The sequence below is a fragment of the Clarias gariepinus genome, chromosome 16, assembly GCF_024256425.1.
Source record: "Clarias gariepinus isolate MV-2021 ecotype Netherlands chromosome 16, CGAR_prim_01v2, whole genome shotgun sequence".
Lineage (NCBI taxonomy): Eukaryota > Metazoa > Chordata > Actinopteri > Siluriformes > Clariidae > Clarias > Clarias gariepinus.
In genome coordinates, this window is record NC_071115.1 from 23755997 (window position 1) to 23773895 (window position 17899).

Here is a 17899-nt window from a genome sequence, read left to right on the forward strand (position 1 = left end):
CTGAAGGTGATAGGCGACAGTACTAACTACTAAGCCACCGCGCTGCCCTCAATGATTACTATTCTTTCAAAAACAAAACAAAAAATCCTTCATAGTTGTTTTGATGATGGTGGTTATAAACGCAGTTGTATCACAGCAGTCCAATCTATCCATTAACTGTTCAACTGGGGTGAGATCTGGTGACTTGAAAAAAGCCATGGCATATAACCTACATCATTTTCACAGTAATCAATCCAATATATGATGCAAGCCTGTAATTGGTGAGACAGTGCTCGTAAAGATCACTCGCACTGTCGGATAAAAGTGATCAGTCTTTCACCTAAGAGGTTAAGTGGAGCCAAACCATGCCAGTGAAATGGCTTCAGCATATAGGGGAAAATATCACACAATTATTAACTACTAATTTTAAACAGTAAAGAGGTTTATTTTTAATTTTGCATGTTTTTTTGTGACATAGCAGGAATAATCAGCATTGTACTTTTTATTCTGGGTAAACCCACCCATTTCTTAGAAATTTCTTCCATTACACATCCAAGGTGATCAAACACCAAAACTGTTGTAGAGCACCAAGAGCTGCAATTGCATCTACATGCATTTTATGAAATGAACTTAATATGCAATTTATGAAATAAATGCAAAATAATGTTCTAGCATTCAAAAACACCATTTACATTAAAGTTGGAAGTTACTGCCACATCTCCTTTACAGTCGTGGTATTGTACCAAGCCATTTCCACATGTGTGGGACATTAAAGGAGTTCCTGGGAGGCCAGTGTTTGAGACTGATCATAACTCCAGCATACCAAGAAAACTTTCTACCTTTATGGTATGCAAGCACTAATGAAATGCTGAGATTTTAGTGTGGCAGGGGAATAGTGTATACAGAAAAATAAAAGTAGTTTTTATTCTCATAACAAAAAAACAAACAGGAGTATAAAAGAGAATCCATCACTGCAGAGGGATCTGTGTCTCAGCCTGCCTGAAAAATAAAAAAGCCTGCTAAGTTCATACAGCACAATGGCAATAGTATCTGATATGCACACACAAGACAAATGTTCTGCAAGAACATTGCTATTTCACAAGATATACACACACTATACATAAATGTCTGGAGCGCAGGTGTCCTTGCCTTTATCCCAGGATTGAGATTACCATCACCACCCCCATAAACTGAGTGAAGAGAATCACAGGAGTGAAGAAGGACCACACTGGCCATAATGCAATGTTAAAACTGTTAACACACAAAAACATAAAAAGGGTTAGATATCAGCCCAATGTATTTTATGTTACACCCATGTATCTTTCCATACATGCTCTTGAATTTTCCATTCTGGTTGGTCAGATGGTGTTGATTGGGTTTCCAAGTAGTAGGACAGGACACTCGTCCTAATATTCCTCATTTAGCATATTTTGCAGGACTCTTCAGCATCAGTAATTTGTACCTGCCAGAATTAAAGCAATGAAAAACAATGAGACAATAGAGCCTTTTTTCCCCTTAAGAGATCTCCTGTCTCTGCTTTGTCAGGTCAGCATTCTAACAGGGAAATATCAGGACAATTCTCTAAGAAATCTATAGCTGTGAATTATGGGAAGTCGATTTTTGGGCATTGCAATTTCCGCTTAGACTAAATTCAAAAGCACAAACATTTGTTGTTGTTTTTTTTTCCTTTAGCAGCTTTAGATGCTATGTAACTTGGGTTACTGATCGTTGAAATATCATGTCTTGTACAAAGCGATGGCCTTTTTTCTCACATTTTCTCCCCAATTTAGTCGTATCCAATTCCTCCCAGTCACTAGGGCACTTTAACGTTAAGCTACTACCACTACCAATCAGTCGGGAGGGACGCAGACTATCACGTGTTTCCTCCAAACCATGTGACGTCACTGACTGGTTTTGAACTGCTTACTTACACACCTTTTGGAAGTGGCGCCACACACTCGGAGGACAGCACTATCACCAACACAATACTGGCTGTGAGATGTGAGAGGACACAAACATAACAATATACTAATATAACTGATAAAATAGTGTAACGTTTTAATTAATGAAAAAAAGTGGTATCAGAAGTATAAAGCACTTTGGAGAGTGCTATTATACACTGATCAGCTGTAACATCAACATTGTATTTATGGGTAAACTGAGGACAGGATCATGGGGACAGAAGCCCCACCCTGACAGACACCACAGCAACACCCCCGAGGCCCTGCAAAGCCATGTCACTACAGTGGGGTGACATGAGGACCTGCCTAAATCCTAGACGGATCCTAATGTTAATACTTTTAATGTTATGGCAGATTTGTGCATGGATGCATGAAGTGTAGTTGTACATACTGACCTGAAGGAGGCAGCAATAAACGCGGCGGTGGTGATTGGTGGAATCGCGGGGTATTCCTGATCGTAATGCTGAATTCCTTTGAACCACTCTAGATACACGATGCAGAACGTGGCGAGGCTCAGACAAACTGTCAGCAGCACCAGGCCCACGTTAAACCACCAACTGCAACACACACAACACATAAAACACACTTTATCCCTTTGTTTTCATCGTGCTTCTGTCCATTGATTGAATGAGTGTATAAAGGGCTGTTTCTTCCCTTTGCCACCTAACACTAATTGGTTATAGTAGGCGAGAGATTAAGTTGACACTGTAGACGTTTTTTTGTCCGTGTGCGCTCATTTGTTTTTTCTATGTTGCCGTAAAATGTTGTCAAAGCAAAAAAAAAAAAACACCTATTGCAACTAATTCTTTGTATTCTTTGTATGTATGATTTGAGATTTCTATGAAGTTCCAAAATATAAAATAAAATAAAAATCATAACCTGAGATAAAATAATAAATTTTTAAAATAGACTAGAATGAGATTTGACCCACACGTGACATGAAACTACACACCACATTCTGTTCTTTTGTCTGAATGGGCCTTTAGAAATGACCCATGACGGCCATGACCTGTTAAAAATCCAGGTTAAGTTATAAACATTAGTCAATGTACTAGTAGTGAGAATAGGTATTGTTTTGGTAATAACAGTTTTGATAATAATAGTTCAAAGATCCCCTTGAGGACAAATCTGTCATTCGATCCACACTAAGATATGAAAACGTGCCCTCACACACACACACACGTTTGTGTGGTTCTTTCCACTTTACAAAAAAGTCTTTATTCAGGTCTGAAGCTCAGTCTCTAGTTTTAAGCATGCGTCTTGACCACAATGTCCACTGTGTGAGTCACTGTGTGTCACTTGTGAGAACAGAGTGTATACTAAAACGAAATGAGAAAGGAAAAAAAATAAAAATAAAGCTTTTTCTTTACCTTGGGACTTTTTAATTTCAAGGTGTTTAATTTAATTTAAAATATTTACCCCTTAAGTAATGAAAGTGCAGATGAGAAGAATCTTTTGGAATCAACAATGTATTTGCATGCAAACAAAAATAATGGCACCTTAAAAGCATCTGCTATACCAGTAAGTCTAATATTACATGGAATTGTGGAATGGGTTTACACTTTTATGCAAAATCCTGAAAAAACAGCTGATCATGGGCTTAAGTAAAATAATAAACAGAGGTATAAGCAGACGAAGACATTTCAATAGAAGGTCAACATGTGCATTCTTACAGTATCTAAACTTGTAAGTGAATAAAAAAATCATTATTATTATTTTTAAATAATACTTATTTATTTATTTATTTTGCTATTGCAATTAGAAACTATTTACTTTGAATATTTCATTGGAGAAGATATGGAGTACTTGTCCTCATATTAAAATAAATTAAATGATATACAGTACATTACCAGTGAAAAGTTTGGACAAACCTTCTAACTGCATGGTCTTTCCTGATTTTTATTTCTTTCTACACTGTAAAACAAGTGAATCAATGCTGAAGGCATTTGAACAGCTGATATTAAGATGTGTCTGCGACTTATGCTCTGTACAGTCTTCATAATGGCACTAATCTGGGGTGCAGGTTGTAAACTGGTGATTTCTGAGGCTGGTAACTCTAAATGAGCTTCTCCTCTGCAGCAGAGGTAAATTTTGGTCGTGCTTTGAGATGTCGTCATAAGGGGCCAGTTTCATGATGGTGCTTGGTGCACCTTCGTGTCTTAAAGTAGCATCTGACTGTAGTTGTTAATTAATAATTTAAAGCCATATGTGTTATTTCATAGTTTTAAAACATACAGTATTGTCCTAAAATGTAAAAAGTAAATCCAAACTTGTATCCAAACTTTTAACTGGTGCTATAGACTGAATTTAGAAAAAATTAAAGCAAATGCTTTATTGCGGCAGACTACAAAGTACAAAAATAACTTATTTAAAAATTACTTATTTATGCAACAACCTTAGCAGCAACCATATTTCCCCCTCTCTTGTGTTCCAACTGCTCAGCATTTGGCATCACTAGTATACTAATCACCGGCCTGATCATCTGTCATCATCTGCCCCTGTTTCTCAATGTATGCCCTCCTAAACATTTTCCTTAGGAACTATAATAAAGTTCAGTATTCTTTTGGAAAAGTGAACATCTGGCCAGTTTCCAAAATGCTGCTGATAAACCTGATACCCTGATGCTCCCACCACCATGCATCACTGTGGGAATGGTTTCATCTGGGTAATTTGCGGTGTTGGGTTTCTGAAAAGACCAAAACAATAAAATTGGCCTCATTAGAAGATTTTTCCACATCGTTGCAAGTGTGTATTACATAAATATTCCATAGTTCAGACTGTAAGTGAAACCATAAAGATTATGAAATTTTCCACTTGAACCTGAGCAGATGAGACAGAGACTGTCCCTGAAAAGAGACCATGTGTAATGACAAAATCTTAATGCTACAGAAATGTATCATTTAATAAATCCAGTTTGTATTCAAGAAACTTAACAAAACATATAGCACCAACCATGAAAAACTGATTGAAATGCTGTTTGATGGCCAGGTCTGGCCTGTTTCATTGTAATTGCATGACAAAATAAAGAGATAAAAGGGTCTAACATTCATTTAAAGTAGAGATGGAAATCACCAGGGGGCACCAGTACAACATTATCACGATACCTAAGTGCTAATTCAATTTATACTGCAATTCTAAGAACCTTGAACCTTTAAAAAACGTTGAGTCATGACATAAAACTTAGCTTTGTTCAATAGCTTCACAAATGAATTTAACATGAGTAATAAAATGAAGTCTGAAATTGTGTTCTTATGGCATTAAAACTTGGGCAGGTCAAAAGTATACAAAGTATATGGTTTATAGTCAGGATAATGCTACAGTGCCAACATGTGTAAGCGTGTGTAATGAGTGGCTTTTAAGACAAATTTTTTCACAGAGTTTGGAGAAAAAGTCTAATCAGAAGCTTTTAACAACTGCCATTTTTTAATAACAAAGGCATAAAAAATGCGTTTCTGTTGTGCCAAATGAAAGTTTCTGTGCTCGGTATAGAACTGTTTATATCTAAGGCTAATCAGCTGATCACTGGTCACGACTATTCAAACAGAAAACCAGCCAATTCTGGTCACTTGGCCAATTGACTGGTTCATCTCTATTATCAACGTAAAAATTATAAATTTTTCACAACTGAATCGAATATGCTGGTCTGACATACACCATGAAATAATTAATTCTGTCAGTCAGCCATATAACTCCAGGTTCAGGTCAAAATCTCTCATAACTAGTGTTTGAAATAAAAAATAATATTAATAATAACAATAATACAACATTATATAATTAGGTAGTAATAAAACAACAATGTTATTGGAAGGTGATTATATGGAGCAAAGTGCTATATATCCATTATTTGATGCCCGATGATTTCCGCTTCAGGTTCCGTTCAAGGCAAAGCAAAAATGTTTTTGCATTTTTGGTGGACAAAAGAGGAATTAAACTACCACGTCATCTGCTGGTGCTGTAGCTTGCAAATGTAACAGGATGTCACAACAGTAGCTCTTTGCAAGCTAGTTGAGTAACTAGCAAGCTTAATCAGAGTAATTTAAGTCTAAAAGTGGAATTCACAGCTGCCTATGCTTACCAAACTAGCGGTTGCTAGTGATATCAGCTGACTTCTGAACTAAGGAAAGTAGTTATTAGTTACCTGACGATAACTGTTTAATAATAATTAACTGAGGTTTTTAGACAAGAAGAAGGGGGTGTGTGATTACTCAACAGCAAGAAAGATGAAATTCGCAAAAAATCTGTCTTACAGACTGGGGACTGAATCTATATATGCAATCATATTACTGTTTAAGTTATCTATTTTGTTTTTACTAAAATTTAGACATTACTTTAAAATATTTAATTGCTAAATTCCCAAATGCAACAAATTAAACTAAATTAATTCTAGTTGTATTTATTTATTTGTTATTGTCCCACTCCACCCATCATAATGGAAAAAAAAACAACAACCCTTGTGTATTGAATTGCATCATGACATTGTATCTTATTTTGACTGAGGGTGTTGCAGTTTCTTGTTTCATCAATTTTAAGGAACAGATGAACAAAACATTTGGTAAGAGAGTGACTACATAAAGTTGTTGTAATGTACTCGATAAAAGGACGTTGTGCCTAAATAAATAAAAAAATCTATTTTTCATTGCTTTCACATAAAAATAATGCTTAGTCTGGCCAAATCTTTATAGAAGAAAAATAAGTTTAGGATTTGCGTTTATTGACCCTGAACTTTATACCAGGGTATGACATCACACTAATATTGATGGGTATTTTCCTTACACACGTTACCTTTGGTGCAACATATTTACCTTTTAATATTTTCATTTTCCAGGATGACTTGAAAAAAATCTACGTAGTAGGTCAAACCGATGGAAGCCAGAATCCAGAAGATGGAGTGTCGATTAAAGCGTGGGAGTGGTTCAGAGACGGCTTTCTCTTTACCTGTATGACAGGTAAGGAAAATTAGTCACACCACAGCATCTTATCTAAACATGTCATGCACTGAACTTAAACATTTTGATCTTAATTAAACCTCTATCCTGGGTTAAAGCTTTCTAGGTTTATTATGAATTCCATCCACCAACTTCAGGGTGTTCAGAGTGTTAAGGTGCTTGCTGAACTATGCAATCTTGACCCAACCCTCATGTCTTTATATTAAATTATGTAAATTAAATCTAAGAAATGTGAACATATGTTTTACTGTGGCTGCAAAGAATAATGTATAAAAATATCATTTAACCTCAAAAGCAAACTCATTTCCCCTCTCATCTGTATAGGAGTATACTACAGGAATATAATCACCAGCTTAATTATCTGTCATCATCTGCACCTGTTTCTCACTGGTTAGTTAGTTAGATTTTTTTTTTATACTTGAATGATTCATAGGTCACTGTGTGGCTAAACAAACAAAAAAAAAATTCTACTGAAATTGCTCAGGTACAGGGATTAGACTGAAAAAGGGGCAAAAAAATTGCCTGGAGAATTATTCCTCAAGACTATATTAAAATTACAAGAAAGTCTGGCTCTTTGGAAGGAAAATATGAAAAATGAAGGACAGCTCAAGGCTTTTTTACAGTACTGTATATTTCTGACAATATTATGAACAGATCAAACTCCAAAACAGACCCTAAAGTGCAAACCGGGTGGACTTCATAGCTTTGTATCCTTGCTTGTAAAAATTGCTTTCACCGAATCGCATATGGCCGAGCACATTCATTTCTTTTAACGCACAAAGCTGTTGCAATAAGCATCTTCTAACATTTTTGCACAGCAACATTCGATTTAATTTTAATTAAATTTTATTCGTATAGCACTTTTAACAATGGTCATTGTCGCAAAGCAGCTTTACAAAATCAAAAATAAAACTTGAAGAAATGAACATGAAATGTGTGAGAAAATTTGTATAAATCAAAATGATCAGTTTGTCCCTGATGAGCAAGCTGAGGGTAACAGCGACAAGGAAAACTCTGAGATGATAAAAGGAAGAAACCTTGAGTGGAACCAGACTCAACAGGAAACCCATTCTCATTTAGATGATAACCGACAGGAGGAATTGATCTGCAGTCCCTCCTGTCCGTTATCACTATGTGTTAGGAGATCAGAATAAATCAGAATGGAAGAGTTTTGTTTTGTGTTTATGTTGTTGCATGTATGTAGCACCTTGGTCCTTGAGGGACGTTGTTTCGTTTCACTGTGTACTGAACTGTATATGGTTGGAATGACAATAAAAGCCTACGTGACTTGACTTGAGTCACATCTGAGTGAAAATGAATTCTGATTTGAAGCACTTTTGCCTTCAGGGTGAAGTTCCAGTCGGGGCAAGAAGAGGATTTTATTCCAAGGAGTGCATATATGATTCCTGATCAATTTCATAAATTTAGTATCGTATTTAAATGGTCTGTATAGATTAGATAGCCATCATCAGGCTTTGCTTGTGTTACTTATGTAGAATTTATGTGTTTATGACTGATCATTATTCACTTAGTTGGTCATTATGATCCACTGCAAATAAAAATGAGTAATCCTGAGTCAAGACTACTAATAAAATTGCCTTAATAATGACTCTTTAGTTAAAAAAAAAAAAAAAAAAAAAAGAAGAAAACAGAGAAACCTTATATTTAAACAGTGGCTTCAGTTATAAAAGAGCTCGAGACATCTTCCTGGTCATGTACAAGCAAATTTAAAATATTTTTCACGATAAACTGCATATATTCACTTACTCTTTTCTTCTTCGTCCGAAACTGGATGTAAAAGAAGCTCTGCATCTCTTTTAAACCTGTTTCGAAGTTTAGCTAACTCAGTTTCGGGTAGTCCGCCTTCCATGGTTTATACTGTTCGGCGTTATTTGTTGTCGTCCGGCGAAATGTGACGTAAAATTAGAGCGACGGATAATCATGGGAAATGTAGTTAAGAGTCGATCGCCTGTCGAGTAACAGTAAAAAATAAAATAAAAATAAATAAATAAATATATAAAAATAAATGTAATTTATAATTCACTTTATATTTGAAGCAAATTTTCAAATCTTAAAGCTCTGATTAAAAGATAAGTTTAAATACCAGATAAAACCATCAACAGTCTGTGGCATCCTCTGGAAGAGCATTTTATAGTCTATATATATATATATATATATATATATAGTGTCTCTTTGGGATGCGTCTGGTGTGTGGGGACGGTTTCACTCTACCTAGAAGACAGTTCTGACCTCGACTGGTGTTGACAGCTGTTTCTCTGAGGACTTGACGTGGCTGCAGTTGCTCGATAGTTCAGGACTGGAATTTCCTAAAGTCTACCTGAGTCTCTAATAACTACCTGGACTCCATATTAACATCACCTGTTATTTTCAACAATATTTTTATTGATTTTAAACAGGGATATAACAGGGTAAACATGTAATGTTTCAATATACTGTAGATTTTATGACCCCCTTACAAACCCTATAGCAACCACCCCACCCCTCCCCTCCCTAACTCCAAGCCAGCTTTACATGTATGAGAAAGGCTAGATGCCAGGCATCTAAAAAAAAAAGAAGAAAAATGAAAAACATAATAATAATAATAATAATAATAATATGGAGTTGGAAGTTTTTTAGTTCTGCATGCAAAAAAAAAAAAGAGAGAAAACAAACAAACAATTAAATAAGAATGGAATCAAACTATAAATGTATATGAAAAAAGTGAACATCAACACCAACATCAACTGTTATGCTGAACTGGCTGCCAACTTACACTCAGTATGATGCAGATCAATTCCTGCTCTCTGTTTCACCCAAATGAGGATGGATTCCCTGTTGAGGCCGGTTCCTCTCAAGGTTTCTTCCTATTACCATCTCAGGGAGGTTTACTTTGCCACTGTCGTCCTCGGCTTGCCCACCAGGGACAATTTGACCTTTTTGATTTATACGCATTCACATTCCATACAAATTTAAATAATTCTTTTGATTGTGTAAAGCTGCTTTGCGACAATGACAATTGTTAAAAGCGCTATATAAATAAAATAAAAATAAATGCTGAAATTCTGATCTATCATCACAAATTCATCTTTTGATTTCAAACTTAAATGTTTACAGTGTGTAGCAAAACAAACAAAAAACTGAATTAGCAGGTGGCAGTGCCAATTAGCCTGTGCCAGATATCATGAGAGAAAAGAGTCAATGGGAGGGGTGGGAGAGGTCATCCACAATGCAGCTGCTACAAGGTATGTTCAGATCAAAGAGGGACTTTTGTTTGCGCAAAAAGACAGAACATGGTTACTCTCAGAACCTTGTTCTGCTTCTCTGCACAATCAAAAGTTCCGTTTTGTCCTGAATCCCCCTTGTATTTATGGTAGAGGCCGTCAGTGGAGGTTTAGCAACCTTGAGGATCTTCTCAGCTGTTCTTACAATCTGCTCCAGGGTCATGAGATCTAAGACCAGGTTAAGAAAGTACAGTAGTAACAGAACAAGCAGCCAGGCAGCAGAAATGAAACACTTCCTATCTCAGTTTGCCTGAGGAGGCCGATGGGAGGCTGCCAGTGCACCTGTCAAGCCAACACACAGCTGTTAGAGGAGCAGACACACCTGCGCAGGTTCAGAAGGTCAGGTGTTGGACCAGGAGCCAGGTGAGTGGTGGATTTCTGCGGCTCACCTGAACACAAGAGGTATTACTGTCTGAGAGTCCAGCTTGCCAAGATCAGAGAGGAACTCATTGTCCCCTGAGACAGACAGACAAAAGAGGGAGAGAGAGTGTGTGTGTGTGTGTATGTGTGTGTCCAGGGAACAAGATAATGTTAGGAAGAAATGAAACATTAATAGTAAACTGTAAAATATTTCTTATAATTCCTCTCTCTTTTCCTCTCTCTCTCCTCTTTTTGCATACTTAGTTGAAAACGAGCTTAAAAACTCAGCGGATCAACGTGTGGGGGAGTAAAATGACCTGTCTGTGCTAAAGTTCTCTCACAGGCGCGGTATTGTTGAAGCAGACGTTGCCCGCCTGGCTCTTTCTTTCTCCAGGGACAGAGGAGGGGGAGCACGGTGTCAGGTTCGGTTGAATATTGCTTTTACTTTGCTTCCCCAGGGCCGGCACAATGGCTTGCTCGCTTGCGAACGTCACACAACACACCAAAGGCATTTTTTTTTTGGTGTCACAAAAGGTTAAAAAAAACTCCACCACCAACAACAACAAAAAAACACTGGACGTCTTAAACATTATGACATGGGTGTGACCACCGAGTGGAAAAACTTTGCTAAAAAGAAACAAACAAAACACTGGTAAACTTGAGTCGTGAATGTTAACCGATAAGGTCATGATGAACGTTCCAGCAGCTGACCAAGCAGCCATCTCTGGGAAATTGCACACTCATTGGATCGGGTGTACCAACTTCCATGTAAATCAGACTACTTTTCATTAGCCGCTGTGGGTTGGGCATGCCATGTACATTAGCAGAGTATTTTTAACTCACACTTTTAAACAAGCTAGCTTACAAACAAGAAAGTAAAGAAAGAAATTAGCATTCATATAAAGAGGCTAACAACAAACTAGCATTCTACATAAGCTAACAATAAGCTAACAACGAAGCTATGCTATACTCACTTACCTTCTATACCATTTTATTCTGTATACAGGGGCATGGGGGCCTGGGGCCTATCCCAAAAGACTTAGGGTATGAGGGGCGATGCCTTAACCCTGGATGGGGTGCCAATGCATCGCAGGGCATATACAAACACTACACACTAATTTGGGAACAGCACTTAGACTAATCTGCATGTCTTTGGACTGTGAGAGAAAACCAGAGTACCTAGAGGAAACCCACCAAGCACGGAGAGAACACGCCAAGTCCATGCGCACAGACTCAAGGCGGGAATCGAACCAAGTTTATAGATGGTTACGACTGACGCCTTGCACCTTCAGGTAACCAACAATAACCAACCAACAATAAACCAACATTATACTATGAATGTTCATTACAACCAGGATCACAGATCAGATACAGGGTGGGTGAAAAGTAACCAGGTATTAAAAATTGCTAATAAAGTCAATACCTCTAATACAAATGAATTGAAACAAATTTTACATGTACTTTATTATCAGTGTTGGTGGACGTTACTTTTTAAAGTAACTAATTACATTACAAAATTACTGTTTTTAAAAGTAATCAGTTAGGCTACATTACAGCGTTACTTTTTGAAAAAAAGTAACTAGTTCGAGTACTTTTCCATTGCAGAAAATGAAAACTCCTTTGTGATTCCTCATGCATGTTGTTTTAGTCAAGACCTTTATAATTATTCTACCATCATCACTCAGCGAAGTTTGGCCCATAATCTGTTAACTACTAATACCCCTATTTCACCTACGCGGTTTCGCGCGGTAGCCGCAAGTATGGTTCATCCTGATTCACGGCGGGTTTTGGCGCTGTGATTACGTTTCCATCCTCCCGTGCGTCGGTCCGTGCATATGTCAAACTGCATAGGTGAGATAGGGGTATAACAGAGGGGGGCGGATTATCGGGGGCGGGGCTTGTAGGGCGACTTTCACACACACAAACACACTAACGGATTGGGAATGACTGCTGTTTGGCTCATAGATTCCATACATTGTCTGAATAACAGATTACATTTTTGAAAATATAACTAAAGAACTGAGTACTTAAATGGCGAACCGAACGCGTTAGATTATTCCGTACATCAAAAAAGTAATCCAAGGACTTTGTAACGCGTTACACCCAACACTTTATTACATAGGAAAATTAAAGCAATTTTTTAATTTTAACGCAGGCACCAGTCATCTCTTCTGGCATCGTTCACTAAGCCTGTGGTTATCAGCTTTGCATGACAATTTTTTGATCTTCTGACGTAGAGTTGCATTCCTTCCTTTCACTGTACGCCACCAGCTCTGCACAAGAACAATGGAATTCCACACTGCATAGAGTACTGTGATCTTTGCTCGGTCCTGAACAGTCACGCGCAGAGCCATCTTGGTTTACATTGCATGTGTGGCCTCTCGCGCATGATGCCTGTATTATTGATGCGGAAAATATGAAATCCTTTTTACTATCGTCTATTTAGAGACGGCTTTCATCATGACTCTAGTGACACAAGTTTTATAGCCATGAAATATTGCCTGGTTAATTTTCACCTAACCTGTACAATGACAATGAAGGACCCTTATAGTGAACAGGGTAGCACACTCGCGCCTTGCACCTCCAGGATCCGGGTTCGATTCCCACCTTAGGGTCTGTGTGCATGGAGTTTGCATGTTCTCCCTGTGCTTGTGAGTTTCCGTTGGGTACCCTGGTTTCCTTCCACAGTCGAAAGACATGCAGATTAGCTTAATGATTAGCAGATTAACTGCCTACTTAACAGCAGATAGATTATGATACCAAGTCTTTTTCTCAAGGTTTAGATTCGATAGAAGTTTAGATTCTGCCTGATGCTAGGTCACATTACAGCTTTACAAATACATGGTCAGAAAAATGTAGTGATGTAGGACTATAGTGAAGTATCAGATAACACATTGAGGTATTTAAAGGCAACATTCGATAATTTATTTGCTTGTTAAGGAAAAAAAAAAGTATATGGATGTGTAAGAATCATTCCAGCCATACTGTTTCATAAAGAACATTTATTTTAAGAACCACGGAGACAAATGAAACAGAACAGGACGTATGACAGATGAGATTCTTCGTCTTCTCCACATCTGGCTTAATGCACAAACCAAAAGGAAGGTTATTATTTAACAAGTCTGACTTTTTCTTTCAGTATCTTGAACTTGGGATTTTTTAGCTTCTTGTTGAATAGAGAATGCAGCTCCTCCTCGGATTTATAATTGTCTTCTCCGCTGAAGGAGTAATACGCCGAGAAAACCTGCAACGCGGAACCAGAACACAAACAATGAAAAATGATTCAAATTGGACCAGTTTCATTCTTTTGTCCTTAAACTGTTAAAAAAAACCTCTCATAGACCAATCATATAAATTTAATATTGATCTTCAATAAAACACAGGATGTACAGGTGGATGTAGGTGTGTGTGTGTGTGTTTAGGATATCTCGTGCGTCACCTTTTTGCGGAGCTTCTTGAGCGCGATGCCTTCATCTGGAGCGTCTCTGAGAACTGCCTTTATTGTTCCCTTCCAGTTAAACGTCCCTAACATACAAACAAATTACTTGATGTGCCATCATGAGCAACAAAAAGCAACAACATCGCCCCCTACAGTTTAATCATATTACAATATGCCGTATCGGACAAAAAAAATTAATAAGGGGGATCCATATTCATATGAATCCATAATGCATTTAAAATGATCAGTTCAAGCTAATTTTCAAACTGAGAGCCATTAACATGTTCTTGGGAGGCCAGCATTTCTGAGAAAAAGTTCTTCCTTAACGGTATCCAAGCACTAGTGAGATGCTGGGATAAGTGCATTAGAGTAGCAGCGGATTATATAGAAAAACAAAGGGAGTTTTTACGTTAATAACCGTATTCTGTTATTCTGCACAGTCAAAAGTCCCAGTTTTAACTTGAACACCCCTATGTGTATCATCATACAAGGAAAAATACCTGTGGATCCAAACTTTTGGACCAACCTGTAATACAATCCAGTACTCCCTGATTTAATCCAGACCCATTCCCACCCTGTAGTTCGGCTCCCTTATCTTACGACAGACACATCAAACAGGACTAAGCGCATCTTTTTGACCTGTTAATGCCGCATCACAGGGAGGCGTAACACACTCGATGGAAAGCACTACATCTGTTTGTTGCACAAGTATATCATGCAGCACACATAGCTGTTTCCTACACTGTCAGTCTCAGGGGTTCAAACAGGTGCCCGAAAAGTCAGGAACCAACAGGAGTAAAACCACATGGACTTTAATGTACTGTACACACATCTTTAAGGTATTCAGATTAATGTGTCCACAGAACATATGACCCCTGAGTCGGACATTTAAAGTCACACTTGAAATACACTAAAATCAATATATCTATCTAGGAGAGATGGGGGAAAATCAACAATCTGGTTATGAATGATTTAGAAACGACTATATTAGGAACAAAAAAATAGAAAATATATATACAAAAATAAAAATTATGGTGGATGACAATGATACGGGATGCACACTAAAAATATAGCTATTCTGCTTAATTTCATTTAAAGTTAAAAGTTAAACCCTTAAATTAATTCATGCGCCTGGTTTTAATTGAGAAAGCGAATGTTATATAGAAGGTGCTACATTTAATTAATCATTCAACTTCAAAATTGCGACAAAATTGGTGAAAATTTTATATTAAATTGAGATCAATATCAGTATCGGGCGGTGGTTTCTCCGGTGATTCCTGTCCCTACTATATAACGTGATTGATACTACAGTGTATGGAATGAAAAGACATTTGAAACAGCCAAGTTGTCTACCTTTAGGAGTGGACTCCTCTTGCTCTTCCTGTCCATTCTCTTCTTCCTCTACGCTTGTGCTCTCTGAAGGGGGAAAAATGGTGACAACAAACACGTCACTTTAAAAGAGCAGTATTGAAAATAAAATGACATGGGTGACCTTGGCTTGGTAACACTTTCAGGACTGATACATGTGAATTACTTTGTTTCTCATCCGTTCACGATCTTTTCTTTAGATCGTGTTACTTTTTGACAGGTTCTATTTGATTCAACAAGTCTGGCAGTAAACTGGCCTGCGTGTGGCAAGTGAAATTTAACTTAACTTTCCAAAAATCACAGTTGATTCATGATTTAGCTAGGGGGCAATTACTTTTTCACACAGGGCCAGGGAGTTTTTTTTTATTGTAATAAATGAGTAAATCAACATTAAAAAAATTTGCTTACCTTCACACTCCGGCTTTTTTTTTCTTTTCTTCATTTTCTCTGTTGTCTTTTCCTCCACACCCTCTCCGTCCTCACCACACTCGTCCGTGTTTTGTCCGCGTTTTCTCTTTTTGTTTTTCTGTGGCTCCTCTACACCGTTCTGTCCTTTTTGCTCGTCTTCCATTCGCCTCGTTTTACCCTTCTTCTGTCGCTCTTCCTTTCTTTCTCTCTTGTTCTTTTTCTTCTCCTCAGGCTTTGCTTGTTCTTCTTGCACAGCCGGTGCTGGAGGCGTATGTGATACATTCTTGGGTTGTTCGGCTTTGTCAGCCTGCTAGACACACGCAGGACAGATGCAGTCAGCAGCTCTTTCGTGTGTAGGTTTGTGTTGTGTGTGGAATGATCGTGTGATACTCACTGGAATGTCAGAAGAGGAGAAGATCTCCCAAACTTGCTCCTGCAGACTGGAGTCATAAATCTTCAGACTGTTCTTTATCCAGTTCTGCACAAAGGGGTTCACAGAATAATGTGTATAGTTTTACGCATTAACCCGACTATATATATGGTGTGAGATTATTATTGTTACCTGAAACTTGGCTTTCTTGCGTGGGACATTGTCATAGGCGACAACCTGCTGCAGCACCGAGCGCAGCCGCGCACTTACACCTGGCTTATCAAGCGTCATTTGGACTTTCTACACACACACACACGAACAACAGACATTTATATTACTATATTACACACATACGAATATATGTTGTATGTACACAGTACCATAAAAAAGTATTTGCCCCCTTGCATATTTGTTACACTTAAATGATTCAGATCATCAAACTATTTTTAAAATTAAACAAAGATTACTGCAAGACCTGATGAATCAAGAAATCACTTGAATAGAACCTTTCTGGTAAAATAAAGCACGCTAAAAGGCCTTCGAAAAGAAAAAGCAATTTTCATTCAAAAAATGTAAGAAATTCAAGAACATGTGCGAAACAAAGTACAGTAACTGACATATATCTGACTGGAAAGAGTTACCGAGCCATTTCTAAGGCTTTGGAACAGCGGTGACCTTGCCAGGAGTGCCTAGCCTACAAACATTACTCAAACGGCACCATGGCGACTCATCCAAGAGCTCATAAAAGAACTCAGGAGCACAACCAAAGGACTGCAAGCCTCAGTTAAGGTCAGTGATCATGATTCAACAATAAGTAAGAGACTGGGAAAAAATGTCCCACCATGGGTGAGTTGGGAAGTGTGACAAATATGCAAAAGAAAAAAAAAACAGGAAAAGGCAAATACATTTTCACTGTACACAGCAGTTTCTTATTGTATAATATGTCAGTATCCATTATTTATTATTTTTCATTATTCTCTTGAATCAGTGGTGTTATTCTTTTTGCTGCTCCCATCGAGGGGTTGCCACAGCGGACCATCTGATCCGCATTCACCTTGGCACAGGTTTTATGTCGGATGCCCTTCCTGACACAACCCTCCCATTTCAGTGGCTGGGGTTTGTTTGGGCATTGGGTTGAAATCAAACCCTGGCCATATAATTAACTGTCAATCGTTAAGCAAGTATGGTGATATGAAAAGCCTATGATCTGTTGGATTGAAGTTTGATCATACCTGCATCCACTGTTGCTGTTTCACATCTCCTTTATTTGCTTTCGCTTCATAATTCTTCCCTCCGTATTTCTGATCTTCACTGATGCATTTCACATGGGTCTTATAGTCTTCTCCCCTGCAATCAGAACAGGACTGAGCATTTATAAAGCACTAATCACATGGCTAGTAAACATTTCTGTGAGTGACTCTTACCAGAAATCTTTTCCACAGTCAATACAGGAAAGAACCTGGCATCCCCTGCACATAGAGGTGTGTTTTTGGATCTGGGCTTTCTTCAGCGACTCTCCGCACGCGTTACAAGTGAAAAACACCATTGTGGATCAGCAATCTCTATCTCTCTCTCTCTCTCTCTTATACACACTCATACAAATTTACTAGTTCTGTCTCATTGATTATAATAAAACAGGCCAATCAATCTTTAAAACATCCACCTGCACTAGTGCTTATTCTCTCGCATACCAAGAATTGAAAAACAGACTCAAAAAGCACAATCGTGATTGTATAATCGCTTAAAAACTTTTTACTCGTGGTTCAAACCCACGCCGGCTGCGCGAT

At 37.8% G+C, this 17899-nt stretch overlaps 2 protein-coding genes across 6 annotated transcripts; both read right to left on the reverse strand.

Moving 5' to 3' along the window:
- Positions 1-400: 400 nt before the first annotated feature.
- tmem128 (transmembrane protein 128) lies at positions 401-8792 on the reverse strand. 4 transcript variants are annotated; one of them, XM_053514205.1, is made up of 5 exons: positions 8654-8792; positions 6743-6875; positions 2336-2497; positions 1129-1230; positions 401-978 (listed from the first exon to the last, which is right to left on the reverse strand). In XM_053514205.1, exons 1-4 carry the CDS (start codon positions 8754-8756, stop codon positions 1131-1133), a joined length of 498 nt encoding a protein of 165 aa, XP_053370180.1. In that variant the 5' UTR covers positions 8757-8792; the 3' UTR covers positions 401-978; positions 1129-1130. The 4 variants fall into 4 exon arrangements, with proteins under 4 accessions (XP_053370180.1, XP_053370177.1, XP_053370179.1 ...); XM_053514202.1 differs by having other exon boundaries at positions 401-974; positions 8654-8786; XM_053514204.1 differs by having other exon boundaries at positions 401-974; positions 1093-1230; positions 8654-8786.
- A 4717-nt stretch (positions 8793-13509) lies between these two features.
- On the reverse strand, positions 13510-17898 carry lyar (Ly1 antibody reactive homolog (mouse)). Of its 2 annotated transcripts, none has more exons than XM_053515418.1 (8): positions 17537-17898; positions 17345-17459; positions 16305-16412; positions 16137-16220; positions 15743-16052; positions 15320-15382; positions 13967-14052; positions 13510-13771 (listed from the first exon to the last, which is right to left on the reverse strand). In XM_053515418.1, exons 1-8 carry the CDS (start codon positions 17656-17658, stop codon positions 13637-13639), a joined length of 1023 nt encoding a protein of 340 aa, XP_053371393.1. In that variant the 5' UTR covers positions 17659-17898; the 3' UTR covers positions 13510-13636. The 2 variants fall into 2 exon arrangements, with proteins under 2 accessions (XP_053371393.1, XP_053371395.1); XM_053515420.1 differs by having other exon boundaries at positions 15743-16049; positions 17537-17897.
- Position 17899: the final 1 nt, after the last annotated feature.

Bases quoted from the DNA above. Each gene is read 5' to 3' on its own strand.
- tmem128 (XM_053514205.1), bottom strand. From the start codon at position 8,756: ATGGAAGGCGGACTACCCGAAACTGAGTTAGCTAAACTTCGAAACAGG. The intron at 6,876-8,653 runs GTAAGTGAATAT...CCTGTCATACAG, and splicing joins TTCGGACGAAGAAGAAAAGA to GTAAAGAGAAAGCCGTCTCT. The intron at 2,498-6,742 runs GTAAATATGTTG...TGTGTGTTGCAG, and splicing joins GAAAATGAAAATATTAAAAG to TTGGTGGTTTAACGTGGGCC.
- lyar (XM_053515418.1), bottom strand. From the start codon at position 17,658: ATGGTGTTTTTCACTTGTAACGCGTGCGGAGAGTCGCTGAAGAAAGCC. The intron at 16,053-16,136 runs GTGAGTATCACA...GCGTGTGTCTAG, and splicing joins TCTCCTCTTCTGACATTCCA to CAGGCTGACAAAGCCGAACA. The intron at 15,383-15,742 runs GTAAGCAAATTT...TTCCCCCTTCAG, and splicing joins AAAAAAGCCGGAGTGTGAAG to AGAGCACAAGCGTAGAGGAA.